The sequence below is a fragment of the Urocampus carinirostris genome, chromosome 4 (assembly GCF_059441175.1).
Source record: "Urocampus carinirostris isolate Australia breed hairy pipefish chromosome 4, RoL_Ucar_1.0, whole genome shotgun sequence".
NCBI classification, from domain to species: domain Eukaryota; kingdom Metazoa; phylum Chordata; class Actinopteri; order Syngnathiformes; family Syngnathidae; genus Urocampus; species Urocampus carinirostris.
In genome coordinates this window covers 6618857-6641935 of record NC_142352.1, presented here as the reverse complement: position 1 = coordinate 6641935, position 23079 = coordinate 6618857, and the positions used below count along the sequence as shown (strand labels likewise).

The following is a 23079-nucleotide window of genomic DNA, read 5'->3' as shown; positions in this document are numbered from 1 at the left end:
ACCTTTTCTCTCTTTCTCTTTCACACCTTTACTCTCTTTCTCTCTTTCTCTTTCACACCTTTTCTCTCTTTCTCTTTCTCTTTCACACCTTTTCTCTCTTTCTCTTTCTTTTACACATTTTCTCTCTTTCTCTCTCTTTTACACATTTTCTCTCTTTCTCTCTCTTTCACACCTTTTCTCTCTTTCTCTCTCTTTCACACCTTTTCTCTCTTTCTCTCTCTTTCACACCTTTTCTCTCTTTCTCTATGTCTCTTTGTCTTTCTCTCTTCCACACCTTTTCTCTCTTTCTCTGTGTCTCTTTCTCTTTCTCTCTTCCACACCTTTTCTCTCTTTCTCTGTGTCTCTTTCTCTTTCTCTCTTCCACACCTTTTCTCTCACTCTCTGTGTCTCTTTCTCTCTTCCACACCTTTTCTCTCTTTCTCTGTGTCTCTTTCTCTTTCTCTCTTCCACACCTTTTCTCTCTTTCTCTGTGTCTCTTTCTCTTTCTCTCTTCCACACCTTTTCTCTCTTTCTCTGTGTCTCTTTTTCTTTCTCTCTTCCACACCTTTTCTCTCACTCTCTGTCTCTCTCTTTTTCTTTTCCTTTGTTGCTCTTTGTCTCTGTCTCTCTGTGTGTCTTTTAACCTCGTTTGCTTCCTTTTTTCCTCTTCTCTCTTTTCTCTTTCTCTCTTCCTACTCTTTGCGCTTTCTTTTCTCTTTTCTCTCCTTCTGTCTTTCTATTTCTCTTTGGATTTCTTTATTCCTCTCCCTTTCTTTTCCCCCTCTCTCACAACTTTTTATCCTTTGTTTCCCACACTCTCTCCCTCTCTCTTTTTCTTTCTTTGTCCCGCCCTCTCTCCTTTTCCCTTCCTCTTTCTCTTATTTCTTTATCTCTCTTTTTCTTTGTCTTGAATCTACTAGTCCGGCCCACGACAGAATGTTTGTTCTTTCGTGTGGCCCCCGAGTTAAAATGATTTTGACACCCCTGATTTAAAGTATTAACTTTTTCTGCATTTTTATTTTGAAATTGTTCCGAACTACGTACTTGGACCTAGTTACCGTCGTCCAGAATATTTAGCAGACAATGACAACTACGGAGCACAATGGCTTCACTTCCTTCTCCAAAGTGAAAATTTACTTGAAAGTATTTTGGAGTTTCCTGGTCTTCTTGTCGTCTTTTTCGGCACATGGTAAGCACAGAGATAACGGCGTTAACTCGTTTGAACGACATCGTTTTGGAGTTATTTACGAAACGAAAGTACAGCTTGGTAAACATGAGAGTATGATTTAAGTGTTTGAATATAAATGAAAATGGAAAATAACAACAATAGTCGACGGAATGTTTTTGAAGTCCGTTTATTTATTTCATGAAACGCATCCCTTTTACGGTTACTACACAACGTTTATCTATTTTCCCGTGTTTTCTTAACAGTAACGGTACGTTTCAAACAAGTTGTCACAAGATTCTTGTTTGGTATACGACATTTCGAATTTAGAAGTTGTTCTTGTAAGTTTCCGTTTTCCAGTTCGAACGGAAATGACTAAAAGTGTGCGCCACGACATTCATAGGAGGCTTCGTCTATAACGCACGAACATGTTTTGGATTCTATGTCGATTAACTTTTCAAGATGGGGTGTCAGACTCATTTTAACTCGGGGACAACACGATAAAACAAACATTCTCTCGGGGGCCGGGCGAGTACCCTAGAGAGAAAGAAAAAGAGAAAGAGAGGAGAAAAAGAGAGAAGGTGGGACAAAAAAGAGAGGAAGAGAGAGAGAAAAGAGAGGGAAAGGATGAAAAGAGAGCAAAAGAAGGTAAAAAGACGGAGAGAGAAAGAGACAAAGAGAGATGGAGAGAAACAGAGAGTGAGAGAAAAAGGGAGGGAGAGAGAGAGCCTGAAAAACAAAATGGGTAAAAGGAGAAAGTGAGAGAGTGGGGAAGTAAGAGAGAGAAATGAAGAAATCCAAAGAGAAATAGAAAGAGAGAAGGAGAGAAAGGGAGAAAAAGAGAAGTGAAAAGAAAGGAAAGAGGGAGGGGAAAGGGAAAGGATGAAGAGAGAGCAAAAGAGGGTAAAAAGACACGGAGAGAGAAAGAGACAAAGAGGAACAAAGAAAGGGGAAAAGAGAGATGGAGAGAAACAGAGTGAGTAGAAAAGAGAGGAAGAGAGAGAGAAAGAGCCTGAAAAACAAAATAGATAAAAGGAGAAAGTGAGAGAGTGGGGAAGAAAGAGAGAGAAATAAAGAAATCCAAAGAGAAATAGAAAGAGAGAAGGAGAGAAAGGGAGAAAAAGAGAAGTGGAAAGAAAGGAAAGAGGGAGGGGAAAGGGAATGGATGAAGAGAGAGCAAAAGAAGGTAAAGAGACATGGAGAGAGAAAGAGACAAAAAGGAACAAAGAAAGGGGAAAAGAGAGATGAAGAGAAACAGAGTGAGTAGAAAAGGGAGGAAGAGAGAGAGAGAGAGCCTGAAAAACAAAATAGATAAAAGGAGAAAGTGAGAGAGTGGGGAAGAAAGAGAGAGAAATAAAGAAATCCAAAGAGAAATAGAAAGAGAGAACGGGAGAAAAAGATAGATAGATAGATAGATAGATACTTTGTTCATCCCCGAAGGGAGAAGTGGAAAGAAGGAAAGAAGGAGAAAAAAGAGAGAGAAAAGGAAAAAAATCAAGAGGGGGCAAAAGAAGGTAAAAACACACTCAGAGAGGGGAAGAGACAAAAAGGAACAAAGAAACAGAAAGAGAGAAAGAGAGAGAGAGAGAGCCTGAAAAACAAAATAGATAAAAGGAGAAAGTGAGAGAGTGGGGAAGAAAGAGAGAGAAATAAAGAAATCCAAAGAGAAATAGAAAGAGAGAAGGAGAGAAAGGGAGAAAAAGAGAAGTGAAAAGAAGGAAAGAGGGAGAAAAAAGAGAGAGAAAAGAAAATATAAACTGGGGCAAAAGAAGGTAAAAAGACACTCAGAGAGGGGAAGAGACAAAAAGGAACAAAGAAACAGAAAAAGAGACAGAGAGAGAGAGAGCAAAAAGGAGGGAGAGAGAGAGAAAGAGAGAAATAAATAAATACAAGTACAGCGTGTGTGAGAGGCACCTGGCTTTGGCAACATCAAGTGGACATATTTCAACCTGCAGCTCGTTTTTCTCTTGCGCTTCCCTCAGCGTTGTCTCGCAGGCCGAATTCAATGCCTTAGCGGGCCTGATCCAGCCTACGGGCCGCCTGTTTGGCACCCCTGGTTTAGACAATGGGCTTATGTGAGGCAGAAGGTCAAGAAAAGGCAAGTTTTGAGTCCGTGTTTTAAGGTGGACAGGGTGGCAGAATTCCGGAGATCAGGCGGCAATGAGTTCCAGAGCTGGGGGGCAGAGCGGCTGAAAGCTCTGCTCCCCATGAAGCTGACGCAGGCAGGGGGTATAGTGAGATGGAGGGAGGAAGATGATCTGAGGGTGCGGGATGGCGTGGCAGTGTGAAGGAGGTCGGAGAGGTAGGGAGGGGCAGGGTTCTGGATGGCCATGTACAGTACACTTGGGCCTAGCTATGAAAACATTGACAGACATTAAGATGGGACAGAAGAGGATGGGGACCACTGATCTACTGTCATGATTGCTGATTCAGGGCACTTGTGACTGCCCAATTGGCGCCAACAGCATTGAGCGCTGATTGGTTCAGAGACTCTTTTTAAACCCCCGGCTTCCGAAAGAAAGCTGTCAGATCGTTTGCGAACCTATGAATCCCCGTTTTGCTCAGCAAAATGTAACTTGACATCAAGTTACATTTTGCTGAGTTTCCGGCAATGCAAAATGATTTTTCTCTTTTGAATGAATTGACTCATGTACGATTACAAAGGTTGTACGGCCTACAAACGTCGTTTGTTCTTACAATTCTTTCACAAGATATCCGCTTCTTTTTTTTTACTGATATATTTTGTCGCATAATATTAACATTTTGGGGGGCTTATTGAGTCGGTTGTAAGATACAGTACTGTACTTAATTACATTTTTTAGGGGAAGTACAATGTTGGCAACAAGATTCTCTTGATACAATTGGAAATTATTTGAATGCAACACAAACTTTTTCTTCTTTTTTCCGTGTTTTTTTCTACTTTTTTTAAAATTCCTTTAAAAAAAATCCCATTGTGTTTATTTTTTCCGAGCTGTTACTTTTTTCTTTTTGTTCTCTATGTACTTTTTTCCTACTTTTCTTTCTTTTCTTTTTTTCTGTTTTTTTTCTAAATTTTTCCTTCTTTTTTCTCTTCCTTTTGTTTCTCTTTTTCCCAGCTTTTCACTACTTTTTCATTTTGGTATTTTTTTCCTTTTTTGTTCTTTTTTTGGAATCCTCCTTCCTTTAAGTCATTTTGTGCATAATTTTACATAATATTACATAATATTTGGTCATGTTGGGATTAAAGAAGCAAAAACACACCTGAAGAGACGTTTAGGACCCGAAAGAGACGGTTCCTTTTAGTGAGCCGAGCCGAAGAAGCTGGTTCTCTACTAACTTTACTCAACTTCGCTCTATTTCGACTCGACTTCAAAATACCGCATTTAAGACACAACGTCAGGGGAACCCGTGTATTTTTACCTTCATGCACTGTAACTTTGACTTAAGTCGCTTCTTAATTCGTAATTTTGAGCCCTCATTTTTGTGCGCTGGCTCGATTTTCTTGTGCGCTAAGAATGTCCGAGCAGTTTAGAGGGAACACTGCTTGTGACATCTACTGTTTCCTGAAATATAGGACACGGATGCTCAAACCAAAATCCCTATGACTTTCTCAAGATCTTATAATCCCGCTGTGATGTACAAATCCTATGAATGCGTCATACTTACAAAGTTTTTCTTGTGTCTTTTCCTATATTGGAGATGAATGAGGATGTGTTTGAGGTCACGGACAGGACAGAGTACCACTACCTGGTGCAGGAGGAGGATGAGAAGGTGCAGTATGTCCGAAATAGACACTACATCAGCCCCTTCTTGGTGCTCTCCAGACGCTGCATTTTACTCATCTGCCTTGGAGTACTCGGCCTCCTTTTTTTGGCCACCTACCTGGGTTACTTAGCCCAGACCCTCCCACCTGGATACGTTCAAGTGAGAACTGATTGTGGTGAATACAGAGGACGGCATGTGAGTTCCTATTTTATTTTTTACAAGAACATTTTCATCATTGATCGATGTCAAGAACCAGGACAGGAAACAGGAAGCAGAACCCACTCGCGTAACATTACTCACAGTTTATTGGGGAGGAGAGGAATGAGCGCACACTCGATCCGGGGATGGTTGGTCACGGAAGTAGATTGATCGGAACAAGGAGGTGGTCAAAATCAAACAAATCGGGGTGAGAACAAAACATTAGCAAAACACAGGCAAAAACGGAGATTCACTGGGCTTGGCAAAACAAGAGCAATAACAGGCAAAACAGGGATTCACAGGGCTTGGTAAAACAAGAGCAAAAAACACAAGCAAAAACGGGGATTCACAGGTGTGGCAAAACAGGAGCAAAAACGGGGATTCACAGGTTTGGCAAAACAAGAACAAAAACACAGGCAAAACCGGGGAGTCACAGGGCTTGACGTATCACAACTGAGTTTAGCAGGAGTTTCGCAGACGCTCTGACAAAAGGCGACCCACAAGACAGCGTTAAGGTTGTCAGGGAGCAATCTGTCAACTTTTTGGGCGCCGTGGCAACCGTGACAGAACCTGGCGGCACACGGCGGGGACCGATTGGGCGCCATGGCAACCGTGACACCAATATCCTCCACAGTTTTTATCTCATTTGTTAGGCGTTTTTAACCATGTCACACATGCAGGCCTATTGAGTTTCAAGGGAAAGATGGGTGCCAGTTTGATGTGTAACCCAATAGGTCATTGGTGTTGGGTGTGTTACTAAAATGAAAGTAATTAGTTCCAGTTATGAGTTACTTTTTCCAAAAGGTAATTCAGTTACTCTCCAGACTACTGACACCAAAAAAATAATGCGTTACCCTGAAAGTAACTAGTATATACTTGCATAGAAGCCAATCCCTTAACACTACTTTTATTGTACCAACATTAAAAATTGATGAGGTATAGCAGTTGTAAGGTTTTATTAAACTGAAATCTGACTCCGAAGACACTTGTCTAAACCCTTACAGTTGGAGCATGTTCAAAAGTCGGATAAATTATTGAGCCGAGCGCCAAATATAGTCCACATATTAGTTTATTTAGCCTAATCAAAGAGTTGAACAAATCGGATCTTTCTGCCGTGCCAAAATTACAATCGTGTGCAGAAGAAGACGAGGGGGCCTAGCGTTGTCCCATGTTATAACCCATGCTATTGAAAGCCTCTGCCGATTGGTGCGTGCCGTCGTCAATGCAAATTTCCCAACCATGATTTGAAGAATGGAAGGAGGGGTGATAGGTCATTCATTGCCCACCAGACAGGATGGTGCCAGGCACATACTCCAACACCCCAGGTGAGGTGATAAGTCATTGTTATCTGCACAGAATAGAAGGAAAGGCACATTCCAACGCAAAACGCGGTTTACGACACCCTTCTCTCAGAGTTTGCCCTCAAACACTGAAGTCAGATTTTAGAACAAGTATATTTGACTTTATGTAAGATAAAACAGTGTATGAAATAGTATATAACTTCACAGTGTACCTCACACAAAAATATGTTATGGCTAAGGGAGCCAGGTTGGCTAAACAGCACGGGTCTTTTTTTTCAGCCCCAAATATCAAGATAGGGTATAACAAAGCATGCGATAGTCTTTTAGCAAACATATGTCCTTTTGCAGAGAGATGGTGCCTACTCCTTTAAAGGAATGCCCTATGCTGCTCCTCCAGTGGGTAACCTGCGTTGGGCACCTCCTGCAGACCCTGTGTGTAAACTTGGTGTCACGGATGCCTGCCGCTTCCGTAGCATATGTCCTCAAGTTCAACCGCTGTCAAGTAAAGGCAAGTTGATGGGCCAAGAGGACTGTCTCTTTATCAATGTCTGGACACCTTCACTGAAGGCCAACTCAAAGCTGCCCGTCATGGTCTGGATTCATGGAGGCTACCTTCACATGTTTAGCGGTGGAGAGCAGGGATACTCACCTACGGAGAAGCTTGCAGCGGAAACAGAGATGGTATATGTTAGCTTCAACTACAGACTGAATGCATTTGGGTTCCTGGCATTGGAGGTACTACGGGAAGGGTCTCCTAAAAACACCTCAGGTCAGTTTTATTGGTTTAAACTATGGGTTTGTGACTTAAACTGCAAGTATGGAAAATGCTAAGTAGCCTTAAAACTACAGTAATGTTCGCTCAATACATCACAATGTAACACTTCTATCCATCCATTATCTGCACCGCTTATCCTCACTAAGGTCACGGGGCCTGATGGAGCCCACCCCAGCTATCTTCTGGCAGTGGGCAGGGGACACCCTGAATTGGTTGCCAGCCAGTCGCAAGGCACTCAGAGACAGACAACTCACTTGCTCTTTCCTAGGGGCAATTTGCAACTGCCAATTAACCTGACATGTTTTTGGAATGTGGGAGGAAACCGGAGTGCCCGGGGGAATCCCACCCAAGCACAGAGAGAAAAGGCGAACTCCGAACAGGAAGGCTGGTATCCGGATTCTAACACATGACCTCAGAATTGTGGACGCGCTAACCACTCAGATGCCGTGCCACCCAATGTAACACTTATCAGGGTCCAATAATTATTTGAATAAATAATTGATTGATTGATTAATCAGAAGATGGTTAGGCCATCTTTGACAAAATTATCAGTTGGGACACTTACATAATCCTCAGAACGACTTGTTGTCCACAACAATATTGCAAACAATATTCACTACTTTGTTACGAATGACAATAAAGGTGATTCAATTCAACTGTTTCATTAAGATGCATGCAAATCTCCTTTTACAACTATCTATTTATCTATCTACCCTGGTCATATCCCGCGAGAGGGGTGACCGACAGCAAACAAACACATACAATAATAAAGGGAAAAAGTAGCAAAAAACACACACAAAATTTTTTGGACCATGGCCAACCCAAATGCCCAAACACCCAAACAACTTAAGCACCTCGGCACCCAAGTCGGTCATGCTTTCGTCCCTCCAGCTGAAACGGGACACAAGAAAGCGGCCATATCACTCGGGTCAGGGTGACACAACACACTCTTCTGTTCATCAGCAGGGCCCGACCGCTTTCACTGGTTTACCCCTGCTGCATCATACGGGTGCCCTGTCCATCCCTTAGAACATGTCCACAATCCCACTATCCTTTCACAACACTTCTCCACTCATTCCCATCACCAAAAAGAGCTCTAGCTTCCACTAGCTCTAGAACTCTGTCCTGCAGTGCACTCATAACACCATATATCCACGTCAATCGCGGCCTTCCTCTTGGTCTCCTTCCATTTACTTCTGCTCTGTAGATCTTCCTCAACATTCGCTCCTCGTCCATCTTCTCCATGTGTCCAAACCAACCGAGTACTCTCTTATCAACACGCTTGCTCAGTTCCACAACTACTCCAGTTCTGTCCCTCACAATTTCATTTCTCAACCTATCCAATCTTGTCCCACCTAACATACTCCTCAAACACTTCGTCTCAAAAACATTTAATTTTCTTTTCAAATCTGCGTTCAGGCTTCAAGTCCCTGCACCATACAACACAGTCGGCACAATTACACTCTCATACAGTCCCCTCTTAACATCCATACTCATACTCTTGTTGCTCATCTCCTCAGAGCACCCCAAATCTTGCTTCTACAACTAAAATCTAATAATATCCAGTATCTACGATGACTTATTTACGTAGTGTTGGAACGTCCTGACTGGTCAGCTATTTGCTAATTAGCAGTAGCCTAATTGAGTTGAATAATTGAGTAATTTGTTTCTGATTGGAACATTGCAAACTCACAATCCATCCTCCCTCTTCTTCCATAGGGAATTACGGCTTCTTGGACCAGATTTCAGCATTGAAATGGGTTCAAAGAAACATTCACTCTTTTGGAGGTGATCCTGGTAAAGTAACCATCTTTGGACAGAGTTCAGGTATGAAAATGTCGTTTCATTTGGATCTTTCCTTTTTATGCTTGTCTTAGATTGTTTATTTTTGTTTAGATTATTGTAACTCTGATTCACGTTTGAATTCTAAATCATCTTAAATAAAATTATTCTTCTAAAATGTGTAGTTATATATAAACGTGTAGCGGGATTATGATTTTTTTCGATATTTCAACTTTTTTAAGAAAAAAAAACTTAAAATGCAATGTTGTTCGGCCCCTTTTCTTTCAGCGCACCCCATTTTTCCATTGAAAACCGTCTCTCCCCTTGCTCTTCTCAAGCCGCTACTTTTTTGCTACATTTTGAACACTGCAGCTTTAAATATTCTACTGAGGAAAACCATAAAATGCTTGAAATTCTGGTTTCTGGTGGCCAAGGAAGGTCTTCAGGCCTCTCCAGACTCCACGGATGTCTTTCTGCTCCAGCCGGTCCTCCATCTTTCTCCTGCACATGTTTTTCCCTTCTCTGATCTTCCATTTCAGCTTCTTCTGCACACCCCTGAGTTCGATCCTTCTTCCTGACTTAAAGGCCCTCTTCTTCTCCTTAAGCAGGGCCTTTATTTCTGGGTTAATCCACGGCTTGCTGTTGGAGAAACACCGTACATTCCTGGTGGGTACAGTATTTTCCACACAGAAGTTGATATAGTCCGAGATGTCGATGTCCTCTCCGTGGGAATCCCACACAGTTGTGTCAAAACTGTGTATCATCTAGAATTCTGACCCTGAAAGACCTGTTAGTCCGCCATTACAAGTCCACCTGCGCTCCCTGTATCATCCTGAATCAGATGCACCTGTCTGAGAACATTAGCTGCATCAAGACACCTGTCCACCCCATACAATCAGTAAGTCTTTAACTTCTAACATGGCGAAGACCAAAGAGCTGCCCAAAGACACCTGGGACAAAATTGTATTCCTCCACAAGGCTGGAAAGGGCTATGGAGTAAATGATAAGCAGCTTGGTGAAAAAAGGTCCACTGTTGGAGCAACCATTAGAAAATGCAAGAAGCTAAACATGACAGTCAATCTCAATCTAAGTGGAGCCCCATGTTAGATATCACCTTGTGGGGTCTCAATGATTCTAAGAAAGGTGAGGAATCAGCCCGGAACTACACGACAGGAGTCAAAGACGTGAAAAGAGCTGGGACCACCCTTTCCAAGGTTACTGTAGCTAATACTGTAGGTTCCTCAGCACATGTCAAGGCCCGTCTTAAGTTTGCATATGCCAATTTTGATGATACAGAGGAGTCATGGGAGAAGGTTTTGTGGTCAGATGAGACCAAAATATAACTCTTTGGTCATAATTCGTGTTTGGAAGAAGAAGACTGAAGAGTACAATCCGAAGAACACCATCCTTCCTCTGAAGCATGGAGGTGGTAGCATCATGCTTTGGGGGTGGATAAATGGGATAGGACGAGTGCACTGCATTAAAGAAAGGATGACTGGGGCTGTGTATTGTGAGATTTTGGGGAACCACCTCCTTCCCTCAGTCAGAGCATTTAAGATGGGTCGTGGCTGGGTCTTCCTAACACGATATCGACCCAAAGCACACAGCCAGGAAAACCAAGGAGTGACTCCATAAGAAGCACATCAAGGTTCTAGCATGGCCCAGCCTGTCTCCAGACTTGAACCCAATCGAAAATCTTTGGAGGTAGCTCAAACTCCGTGTTTCTCAGTGACAGCCCAGAAACCTAAAATTTACAGCGAATCTGTGTGGAGGAGTGGGCCAAGATCCTTTCTACAGTGTGTGCAGACCTGGTGAAAGACTACAGGAAACGTTTGACCTCTGTAATAGCAAACAAAGGCTACTGTACCAAATATTAACATTCATTTTCTTCATAAATCGTTAAAAAAATCATGCATTGTGATTTCTGTCTTTTTCTTTTTAGTTTATCTCTCTCACAGTGGACATGCACCTACGATGAAAATTTCAGACCCCTTCATGATTTCTAAATGGGAGAACTAGCAAAATAACAGGGTGTTCAAATACTTATTTTCTTCACTCTAAATTTTCCACTGATTCCACTTCTCTGTTGTGTTATATATTTTTTTCCCTGTCAGGCGGAACCTCTGTATGGACCCTGATGATGTCACCTCTTGCCAAGAATCTATTCCATGCGGCAATAGATATGAGCGGCTCGTATGTGTACAACACCACATTGGAACAGGCCGAGACAGCAAATCTGGTTTTTATGAACAACACTGGCTGCCAGGACATTTTATGCCTAAGAAGTCTCTCTGTTAAAGACATACTACAGGTACAATGTTAGCGATAGAAGAACCATTTCAAAAAATGGGTTATTTATAAAGTTGTTTTGCTTTAAAAAATCTGCCATGAAGTTCATCCATCTATTCATTTTCCAACCCACTTATCATCCAATGGGTTCAGGGGTCGAAGGGCACTGGGTGGTTTAGGCCGTATTCAGGATATAATACAATATGAAATTGCTGCTTAGCAATCATGGGAAGGTGTTCTGTATATAAATATTTTGATTATTCATTATCGTGATAGGCAGCACGGCGGCGCAGTGGTTAGCGCTTGTGCGGCACAGTTCATGTCATGGGAACCTGTCGTGGGTTCAAATCCAGCTCCAGACTTCCTGTGCGGAGTTTGTATGTTCTCCCCGTGCTTGCGTGGTTTTCCTCCGGGCACTCCGGTTTCCTCCCACGTTCCAAAAACATGCATTTCAGGTGAATTGGCCGGTCCAAATTGTCCCTAGGTGTGAATGAGCGAATGAGTTGTCTGTCCCTGTGTGCCCTGCGATTGGCTGGCAACCAGTTCAGGGTGTCCCCTGCCCACTGCCCGAAGATGGCTGGGATGGGCTCCAGCCCCCCCGCGACCCTAATGAGGATAAGCGGTAAGGCTGATGAGATGAGATTATCGTGATAATAATACATTGTATTTCGAAGCACCTTTCAGGACACCCAACGTCGCTGTACATATAAGTAGGACACAATCCCGGCTCCTCCGTGTTACATGTCAAAGTGTCCTTGGGTAAGACACTGAACCCCTAATACCCCCAATAAGAAGGTTAGCGCCTTACATGGCTGCACGGCCGCTATTGGGAAATGTGAAGCCCAATGTAAAGCGCTTTGGGAAGTCTTGACTTGAAAAGCGCTATATGAATGCAGATCATTTCATTTCATTTCATTTAAAGCAAGAGTAAAACAAGCAAGTAATAAATAGCAAATAAAACACATTAGAGTTAAAAGGGGCGGTATGTGAGGTAGATGGTCAAGAAAAGGCAAGTCTGAAGAGGTGAGTTTTGAGTCCGGATTTGAAGGTGGACAGGGTGGCAGAATTTCGGAGGTCAGGCGGCAATGAGTTCCAGAGCTGGGGGTCAGAGCGGCTGAAAGCTCTACTCCCCATGGAGCTGAGGCGGGCAAGGGGTACAGTATTCGTCTCATACCCCAGAAAATATTCAATTGGATTCATGTTTTGAAGAACACGTGTCTTTCGATTAAATGCACTTTTACACTAATCTGTAGGTATTACTATGATTATATCCTACCAATGATGCAATGACAACACATTTTTTTAAATTCTGATCTGGAAGAAAAAGACGCCTCTACCAGGCAGAGCAGTCACATTCTGCGCTTGACTCCCGGTGTGTTCAGTGACAAGATATGTAGTCGTAACTTTCAAATACAGATTTTTCGTGGGGGTTGAGTTCCAAAAAGGACCCACAATAGTAGCCATTTGGAATGTAAAAACCTTTATATATTCATTTCTATATTATACATTGAAACAAAAAAACAGACCCTATTTACTGACTCAACATTTTTTTTGACAAATCAAAGTGCAATACTTTCTTTTTTTTTTTTTTTTTTAGTTTTTTTTTAACAAATTACCCTCTGCACTGTCAAATTATAATTTTAAGAATATTATTGATATTTTGTCGACATCATGTGGACTTTATTGGAAAACAAAAAATGTGGTTTAGGAATGCTTTTACCCTCCTTTAGCATGTCGAAAAGTCCACATTTGTTGGCGATAGAAAGCATCTTCCTTTTTAGCCGGGCAGCAGGTGCTTTTGTTGGACCAGAGCGTTTTTCTAATTATCTATCTATCTATCTATCTATCTAGACTTCTAATTATCTAGTTATCTATCTAGACATCTTTTTAAACTTCTATCTATAGAGACATCTATTGAGTCATCTAGACATCTATCGAGACATCTATCTATCTATCTATCTAGACTTCTATCTATCTAGATATCTATCTAGACATCTATTCAAACATCTATCTATAGAGACATCTATTTAAACATCTATCTATCTATAGAGACATCTATCAAGACATCTATTGAGTCATCTAGACATCTATCTAGACATCTATCCATCTATCTAGACATCTATCTATCTAGACATTTATCCAGACATCTGTTTAGACATCTATCTTGACATCTAGATATCTATCTAGACATCTATCTAGACATGTATTTATCAATCTATCTAGAAATCTATCGAGACATGTATTTATCTATCCATCTAGAAATCTATCTAGACATTTATCTAGATATCTATCTAGACATCTATCGAGACATCTATCTAGACATCTCTCTCTCTTTCTCTCTCTCTCTCTATCTATCTATGAACTTTTATTTGTTAAACAAATACTTGAGCCTGTAAATTGGGTTTGTTCTTGAATGAATAGAAAAATAAATAAAGGTTTCTGCCCACCATTAACTATGATAATGATTTCCCCCTTTCCTCACATAGTTACTCTGTGCCTAATCATAATCACATCTTACTTCTATTACGGTTTCTTTTTGTCCTTATTGTATTTCAAACATTGTATTTGTCTGTAAAATTTGTTTCAGGTTGTTGGGCGAGGATAAGGGAGGGGATTTTATTGTCTTATTTTACACTGCATGTTTTTATGCAGCACTTTGAAGAGCAAATTATTGCCTGAAATATGCTTTACAAATTAATGATTTCATTGATGTATACAGAATATACATTTACACATAGTGCTAGTCTGGAGAAGCAGGACATTATCCGCCAGTTATCATTGTTAAGACCAGGGTTGGGTAGGGTTACTTTAACTTGATTACTTTCAATTACTTTTGGATCACTCCAATACCAAATATGCTAATAAAAGACAAAAGAAACTAAATAGGAATAAAATGATGACTCACAACACGTGGTAAGCTTTCTGTCCTGGCTTTGATCTCTTTGATCTCCGGCAAAACGAACATCAAATGTGACAGAAACAAAATGAAAATAAATCCAAACAGCTTGCCAACATCATTTTTGCCGTTCCATGTATTCCGTTACTCCCCAAGCCTGCACAAAATTTAGTCATTTTATTCATATTTAGTTTCTTTTGTCTAAAAGTAATTGAAAGTAATCCAGTTAAAGTAACCCTACCCAACCCTGATCATAAAGACATGTGCTTTCACTGCTGTGACAGGCAATTCCATGGCAGCAATACCCATTTTGGGCTGCAGAAGAGCTGGTTGAGCTTCCACAGAAAGGCCATTTTATTGGTCCTGTTGCAGTTGTGGATGGGTTTGTTCTCCAAGCATCGCCCTTTGAGATCTGGGAGAGCAAAGGAGCCTACAATGATGTTCCCTTTGTCATTGGGACCACCGAGCAGGAAGTGGACTTCAGGTGAATTTTCACCCAGTTCATGTTTTCCATTTCAAGTGCTATTTTTCCAATACCATTAAACTATTTCTCCTGCAGCCCAGCAGCTGAAAATATTTCCATGTGGACTTGGGGAGACTACAAGTGGTTTGTGACAGGTAAGCCCAAATATCAGCTAGATTTGGTATCAAACATACATTTTGCGGGCCTGATCAGGCTCTGATTGTCTCCCTGTCCCTATTTAAACCCAGTCCTGTCAATCCCCTCTTGTCAGTCCGTCTGCAAACCTCAGTGTATACTAGGCAAGCCTTTTTCGACCCTGGCTCCCACCTGTTCCGTTTTTGCTCCCGTCTGTCTCCGGCTATGACCCGTTCAGACTACGTCTGCTCTCCCGTTCCGGCTTACGACCCGTTTCGGACCCCGAGCATGTTTTTCCTCTCCTGTCCCGGCTATCAACCTGTTTTTCCGCCCTTGACACCGCCATCGCTCGCTACGGAAGATCCACTTCCGTGTTAGGATCACAAACGGAATACGAGAGCGACTTGCTTCCTTTTTCTTTTAATAAAACTTGTGAGAAACGCAACGCAATTGGGTCCTGTTTCCGTTCCGGTCCTGACAGATTTAAAAATGACCTGCGGTTTTAAATATGTACACTGAATGTGGCCAAAGCCAGGCCCATCTCCCAACGCAAACCACCCTCTGTAGCTGTATTTCCTGAATGTATCCGCGTTCTGGACAGGATTGTTATAGAAACACGATATCTAAATTAAACAGGACAAACTAGACGAAAACTGTAGAGAATAATAAACAGGACAAAAAAAGACGGGAACAAAACTGGAAACCGATATTAAACAGGAAAAAATAAAGGGGAAAAATACCGGACAGGAAACCGGACCGGGTCAGAACGCACGTCTTGCGGGGCAGAGGTTCGTCGACGGACTGATAAAGGAAGAATAAGAGCACTTAGCTTAAATAGACGGAAAGCCAATCTATCCATGAGCCACAGCTGGCGCCACACGGGCGGGGCCAAATGGGCGCCATGGCAACCGTGACATATATAAATATATTTATGACTGCTTTTATGTTTGATTTGTTACTTGCCCTCTTTCAGAAAAACTGAAGTCTTTCAGCGAAGATCTTCCCAAAGCGGCATTGCAACTTTATCGCCCATCTGACCCTTGCCCCACCACAGACCGCTGTCCTGAGAGAGCATACACAACCATGGTTTCTGACATCAGAATTACATGCCCAAATAATGAACTCGCCCGGAGGGCTGCAGGTATTTGCTGATTGGTTGGTTGGGTCCCTTAACCACTCGGGTCGGAGGGTATGGGCATCACTTCCCATGGTGTGTCTTGGGCAAGTAGGAGGGGTAAGATTTTAAGCCCAAGTCCGAGCGCTACCCCGAATTAAAAAACTCAATTATTACATTCAGTTTAGGGCCGGGCTACCCTCTAACGGACCTATTTTTCTTTTAATTGTCCACCCATCATTGTTCTTTGTCTCTCTGCCTTTCTCTCTGAAAGTGCTACACTAGATAAAATCGCTTGCAATGTTTTACTACTATTATTTTAAAATAATAATAATTAATCTTACACTTTCTTGTATAGGAACGTTGTATTTCCCAAGATCGGCCACGTTTTTCCTCCCAAAAACTAGGCATGCCTTGAAGAGAGGGCTCTTTAAAGCACAGTGCTGATATCCATCGGCCATTGTTGGTACATTTAGCACTCCAAGCTGCATGGCTTACTTTTTGAAATTAATGAGACTCTCAAGTGCAAAAAAAACCCCCAAAACATGGCAAGAATTGTCTGCGTTTGGGTCCGCACGTTTTTTTGAGCTGCTCTGAAATAGTAAAAAGGACTACCCTGATAAGTTTCTTAATGCCACCACTGGTTTGTCTGTTGGATCCTTTAACCACTAGGGCCTTAGGGGCGCCATTTCTTGAGGTGTGTCTTGGGCAAGTACAGCCTGGTGGCGCCCATCCCTCTCCAGGCCGACATATGTTTCCACCAGATCTCGAACTGCGGACCTTTCGCATGTTAGGCGAATGTGCTAACCATTGCACTGCGAAAAAGAAATGACCAGCTGGTAATTCAGGGGTGTCAAAATCATTTTAACTCTGGGGGCCAGACGATAGAACAAACATTCTGTCGGGGGCCAGAATAGTAGATTAAAGAGAAAGAAAAAGAGAGATAAAGAAATAAGAGAAAGAGGGAGGGAAAAGAAGAGAGAGGGCGGGACAAAGAAAGAGAGAGAGGGAGAGAGCGTGAGTAACAAAAGAGATAAAAAGAGAAGTCGTTAGGGGAAAGAAAGGGAGAGGAAGAAAGAAATCCAAAGAGAAATAGAAAGACAGAAGGAGAGAAATGAGAAAAGAGAGCGCGAAGGGTAAGAAGAGAGAAAGAGAAAAAAGAGAAAAGGAAAAAATGAAGTTAGAGCAAAAGAAGTTAAAAAGACACAGAGAGAGAAAGAGACAAAGAGCAACAAAGGAAGAGAAAAAGAGACACAGAGTGGGAGAAAAGGTGTGGAAGAGAGAGAGAGAGTGAGAGAGACAGAGAGAGAAATAAATACAAGAGCAGTGTCTTTGTCAGAGGCACCTGGCTTTGGCAACATCAAGTTGACATATTACAACCTGCAGCTTGTTTTTCTCTTGCGCTTCTCTGAGTGTTGTCTCGCGGGCCGGATTCAATCCCTTAGCGGGCCTGATCTGGCCCGCGGGCCGCCTGGTTGACACCTGTGTGGTAATTGATGTTTCAATACTTCTGTTTCCTCAGAGGCCCTTAAGAGTCCTGTTTATCGCTATGTGGTGACACACACGCCTTCTGGAGCAGTCAACACCACTATTCCCCTGATGCCATTCCCCAGCCGCTTCGCTTTCCACTGCTTGGATATTATTGCTTTCTTCGGAGGACTGGACTTAGTTCTGGGAAAACCACTCGCTGATGAGGACAAGAGCTTCCGGGATCTTGTAACACAACATATTGTAAACTTTGCCAAAACAGGTAAACAATTTAATATTCTACAGAAGGGTTCGGGACCAGACCCCATTTTTTCTGTATATCACTCAAGAATCCTTAATATGTTACTTCACTAAACAATGTATGTTCACTATTAAGACTCTTTATGAAAAAAGAAATAGAACAAACTGTAAACACCAAAATACACCAGCCGAGCTCACAGAACAATTTGAACGGGTGAGCGGTAGGGATGGGCTGTCAGAACCAGAACAGATACAGGACCCAATCGCGTGACGTTCTCACACAAGCCTTTATTCTACGGGAAATGGGAAGTCATGCACGTTAGGTAGACCAACGAAACCGATTCCAATTGCCCGAGTTGATATCGAACGGATGGGGTCGATACCGGACAGGAAGTGACAGACAGAAAAGATAACGAATAAGGATATCAAAAATAAACAGGAGAAACTAGACGGGAACAAAAATCTGAGAAAATAACAACGGGACAAAAACAGATGTAAACAAAACTGGAACCCGAAATTAAACAGCACAAAAATGAATGGGAACAATACCGGACTGGAGATATCACAGAAAAACAGTACCGAGCCAGAACCCACGTCTTGTGGGGCAGAAGTTCATTTGACAAGCTGACACTCAAGCAAGAGAGCGTTGAGCTTTATACAAACAGAAAGTCAATCTCTCAACCAAACGCAGCTGGCACCACACGGGCGGGTCCAATTGGGCACCACGGCAACTGTGACACACACAGGCACGGCCAATTGGGCGCCATGGCAACCATGACACGGATTTCCTCCCCTCTCTATCTCACACACACCCAATGCGCTGAAGGTTAAATACATCCATAAACTTTCGTTTACAATATTTGGTGACATTTTTACAAAAGAACTCTGCTTGCACCTTGTTTTGAAACCATTATTTGTGAAAATAATGTAGTTGAAAATGAGCCTCAATGATCTTGAGGTTCTTGGGGAGGGAGAAAAGTTTAAGGTGGTAAATCAGTTGGTATGGAACACAGGCTCTGACATTGTTATTGTTTCACACATTTTATCAAATCACGAACGTCACACAGAGAAATAAAATGCGCTGAAAAATTAGCTTTTGTTCTGAAGAACGGGTTTGGCGGTTTTGTTTAATTTCTTCTTCGAATATATGTTGTGGCTTTCTCAAAAAAGAAATATATTTAGGTTCCTGACCCCTGTTCTACAGCAATTAATGAATATTTGATTTGGAAATTGACAGTGGCGTTAACTGATGAAAAACATTTTGTTCTCTTCTAGGTAAAATGCTTGAAGAGTGGCCAGCTTATCCAGCAGCCACCGCCCTCCTATCCAGCAAGCTCTCCATTGTCAATGAATACTCACCTGCACGCTGCCAGTTGTGGAAGAACAATGGCCTCTTTGCCTACGCATGGACAAACTGATTTTATGTCATGGTTAAAACTTGAGATTATAGTAAAATGAAGAAAAGGACACGCTTTCAGTCGGAGATATAGGTTTTTGATAGCCTCTTCCATCGCAGGTGCGTTTTTCGAGGATGGACTCGAAGAACACGTTCCTCCTTTTTCAGGGGGCTTATTTATTGTAAGACACAAGAAGTAAACTACACATCTGATTGGTTTATATGAACACAGAAAATGAATCCGTTTGTTTAGACAGGAATCACATTTAGCAATGTAGTAAATGAGCAATAGAGTGTAAGGTTTTAACATTTCTTAAACTTAAATCTGACTGCTTAGACTCTTCACGTGTCTTGTCCAAACCCTTACAGTTGGTGCATGTCCAGAAGCAGGAGAAGTTATTGAGCCGAGTATAGTCCACATATTAATTTATTTAGCAACCAAAGAGTTAAACACATCTTTCTTCCTTGCCAATTACAATCATGTGTCGAAGAGAGAGCGGCGGGGGCTTCCGGGTTGCCCACTTTTATGACACATGGCGATCAAATGTCCTTGCCCCATGATCAAGCCTCTGGCTGATTGGTCCGCGCCGTGTTGATGCAATTATCCCAATCGTCCTTTGAAGTATTGGGAAAAGGGTGATAGGGCATCGCCCTTGCCCCCAGGCAAAGTGATAAGTCATTGTTATCTACACAAACAGAAACCAAAGACATATTCCAAAGCACAGGCGTTTTTACGACAGCCTTCTCTCAGAGTTTGCCCTCAAACACTGAAGTCAGATTTTAGTGAGATAAAACAGTGTATAAAATAGTATATAACTTCAAAGGATAGTGAAACTTTGTAAACACAATGCGTGAGAAGAAACGCAAGCTTTCGACTGGAATGTTGGGGTGTCAAGGTCATCTTGATTAGCCGGCTAGCAGGCCTCATTGTGGCTTTCAAGTTGTAGCTTTTTAATTAGAGGTAAATTCTTTTGGAGACAAACTTTTTTGGCTTGGGTAACTTGAAGGCGCTCGCCCCTGAAAACACCTCGAAAACTTGACTGCAACCTTATTGAGTATACTATAGACATATATAAACGTGGTATAAAGGTATATATCGGATATAAGAGTATAGAATATAGTATAAAAGGCACATTTAAACCATAATTTCCCTTACAGTTTACAAACAAACAAATAAACATAACTCGTATACCGAAATTCTCTGGTTTAGAGTGCTCGTGTAAAGAGATACTACTGTTCTGTATAACAATGACAAGACAACTAAAATACCTTCTGTTGCACAATGGTCAAACAAAAATCAGCGATGTAAATAAAGTGTAAACACAATTGCATCCCGTTTTAAAGTTAGAATGTATGTATAAATTTAGAAGCCACGAACAATGTTATTATAAGGCTAGTTAAAATGGGAAGACAGTATCGATCCCAGATCAATAGTATCAACCTGATCCAAGTACTCACTCAGCATAGATAATATTGAGAGTTGCATCTGTCAAGAACCGCAACAGGGGGAGAACCCAAATGTGTGACATTTCTCACACAAGCTTTTATTTTACGGGAAATGGGGCAGTTGTGCACGTTAACCCAAACGCTAGTGATTCGGCGATCGTTGTGCGGAAGACGTAAGGCAGTAGGCTGACGAGATCGATACCAATTGCACGAGCAGATATCGGACAGATGGGGTCGATACCGGACAGGACGGGACAGACAGGGTTGATATCAAAACTGGATATCGAAATTAAACAGGACAAACTTGACGGGAATGAAACTGGAGATCAATATTAAACAGGACAAAATAGTCGGAAACAATACCGGACAGGAAACACGAGCAGGAAACCGGACAGAGTCTAAACCTATGTCTTGCGGGTGCAGAGGTTCGTTGACGGACTGACCATGGGTGAGTGAGAGCACTGAGCTTAAATTGAAGGGAAGCCAATCTGTCAACGAGCCGCAGCTGGCGCCACACAGGCGGGGCCAATTGTGCCAATTGTGCGCCATGGCAACCGTGACAGGATCATCCGCCCACCCTCTATTTTAGAAGTTTTTTTGTGGATGTTTTTTTTTTTTTTTTTTCAAAGTATACAAGTACAGTAAAACAACTATGTTCCCCTCTTCCCGTTAAAGAAGCTTTTTTCAATGCTTTCAGTGGGACCGAATGGTTTTCATTTCGGCAAACGATAAAATGAAAGAACACCATTAAACGTTTTTGGGAATTTGTGGTCGACTTTGCCATGCTTTTTGGTCAACTAACTGGTCAGATTTTAAAAGCTTCCAAAAGCCATCTCCTTATTTTGCCATGATTACCGATGGGAATCACCTGTGCCCGCTCTTTTGGCGCCAAGTGCCGTGGGTTCTGATTGGTTCTCTGTCACTTTTTGAACCCAGTCCTGTCAATCCCCTGTTGTCAGTCCGTCTGCAAACCTCTGAACACTAGGCAAGCGTTTTTCGACTCTGACTCCCACCTGTCCCGTTTTTGCTCCTGTCTGTCTACGACCTGTTTTGATTGCTCTCCCGTCTTTATGACCTCTTTTCTCCCTGACTTCGTCTTCTCTCCTATTCTGGCTTACTACTCGCTTCCGACCTTGATCACGTCTTTGCTCTCCTGTCCCGGCTACCGACCCGCTCTTCTGTCCCTGATACCGCCATCGCTCGCCATGGAAGATCCACTTTCGTGGTCGGAGCACAACCCGAGTACCAGAGCGACTTGCTTCCCGCATCCAGCAACACTTTCTCTTCCTTTCATTAAAACTTGCGAGAAACGCAACGCAAGTGGGTCCTGACTCCGTTCTGGTCATGACATATTTGTAAACTGTCTGTGATAATGGCAACAAAACGTTATTCACTCACAAAAGTATTTAATTGTATAATAATTGTAAAAGAATAAACATTTTTACAGATTTTGCCTATCTTATGTTTTGGACCGGGGCAGCACGGCGGCGCAGTGGTTAGCGCATGTGCGGCACAGTTCAAGTCATGGGAACCTCCTGCGTGGGTTCAAATCCAGCTCCAGACTTCCTGTGCGGAGTTTGTATGTTCTCCCCGTGCTTGCGTGGGTTTCCAAAAACATTTCAGGTGAATTGGCCGGTCCAAATTGTCCCTAGGTGTGAATGAGCGAGTTGTCTGTCCCCGTGTGCCCTGCGATTGGCTGGCAACCAGTTTAGGGTGTCCCCTGCCCACTGCCCGATGATTGCTGGGATGGGCTCCAGCACCCCGCGACCCTACTGAGGATAAGTGGTGCAGCTAATGAGATGTTTTGGACCATAACCAACGGGTTAAACGAAAGTTCACTGTACTCGGAATTCTTACGTCTACCACACGACAAAAATTGGGAAACGAAACAATACAGCACCGGCGCAGTTTTTCCGAGGTTTGTTTTTTTCCCTCGACGAGTTTGTGTCTTTGTCGGTGCCTGGCTCAATGTGAGATTTTGATTTATACGGTGGCAATCATACTGAGTTCACTGTGTTGATGCCAAAGGATTGATGCACCTGTCCATCTTAAAGGTGGGGTGCATCGTTTGAGGTGTTCTTAAAGAGTTGAAGGAAAATTTTCTCTATTAAGTATGTGTTACAATGCCCAACTGAGTTCAGAGAGCCTTTGTTATCGTGCCTATCTGCTTTTATCTTACTGTTACACCGCTGTTCCAGAAAGGGCGATTGAGTGATTTAATGCTCGTCCCTCGGGTTTTTTGTTAGTGTAGCCTGAAAACGGTAAAAGAAAAGACCTGTTTTCCGTTCCAAACACCAGCCCAACCCCCCAAAAAAATTTAAAAATAAGAATTTATTATTACTTGAGGAAAGAGCTTACTGAGGCTGCGATCATAACTTTAACACACTGAGAATTTTTAACAGGTAAACAAAATAATCGAATAAACTAATTGAACCAAACAATATTTTGTAAAAAGGTCCAAATAAAGTCACCTATGACATAAAGACTTAAGTTATTCGGGGAAATGAACCATTATTTTTTATCCTGATATGTGAACATGATATCAACTAGTTGGGATAACTAGCTAATCCTGGCGGACTTCAACTACTGGCTCCAGAAGGAAAATTGTGTGAGAATTCAAACTCTGTTGTCTTAGGAGTGCAAAATTGCCTGACTGGACCATGGAAAA

At 42.2% G+C, this 23079-nt stretch overlaps 1 protein-coding gene across 1 annotated transcript; it reads left to right on the top strand.

The window, feature by feature from the left end:
- The first annotated feature begins 860 nt into the window (after positions 1 to 860).
- On the top strand, positions 861 to 21859 carry LOC148366727 (uncharacterized). Its single transcript, XM_088333525.1, has 10 exons — positions 861 to 1168; positions 4823 to 5083; positions 6736 to 7156; positions 8882 to 8989; positions 11059 to 11255; positions 14414 to 14613; positions 14689 to 14747; positions 15701 to 15868; positions 17364 to 17591; positions 18845 to 21859. Exons 1-10 carry the CDS (start codon positions 1166 to 1168, stop codon positions 18985 to 18987), a joined length of 1788 nt encoding a protein of 595 aa, XP_088189651.1. The 5' UTR covers positions 861 to 1165; the 3' UTR covers positions 18988 to 21859.
- Positions 21860 to 23079: the final 1220 nt, after the last annotated feature.

Coding starts and splice junctions, on each gene's coding strand:
- LOC148366727 (XM_088333525.1), top strand. Junction 14,614..14,688: donor GAGCAGGAAGTGGACTTCAG/GTGAATTTTCAC, acceptor TTTCTCCTGCAG/CCCAGCAGCTGAAAATATTT. Junction 14,748..15,700: donor CTACAAGTGGTTTGTGACAG/GTAAGCCCAAAT, acceptor GCCCTCTTTCAG/AAAAACTGAAGTCTTTCAGC.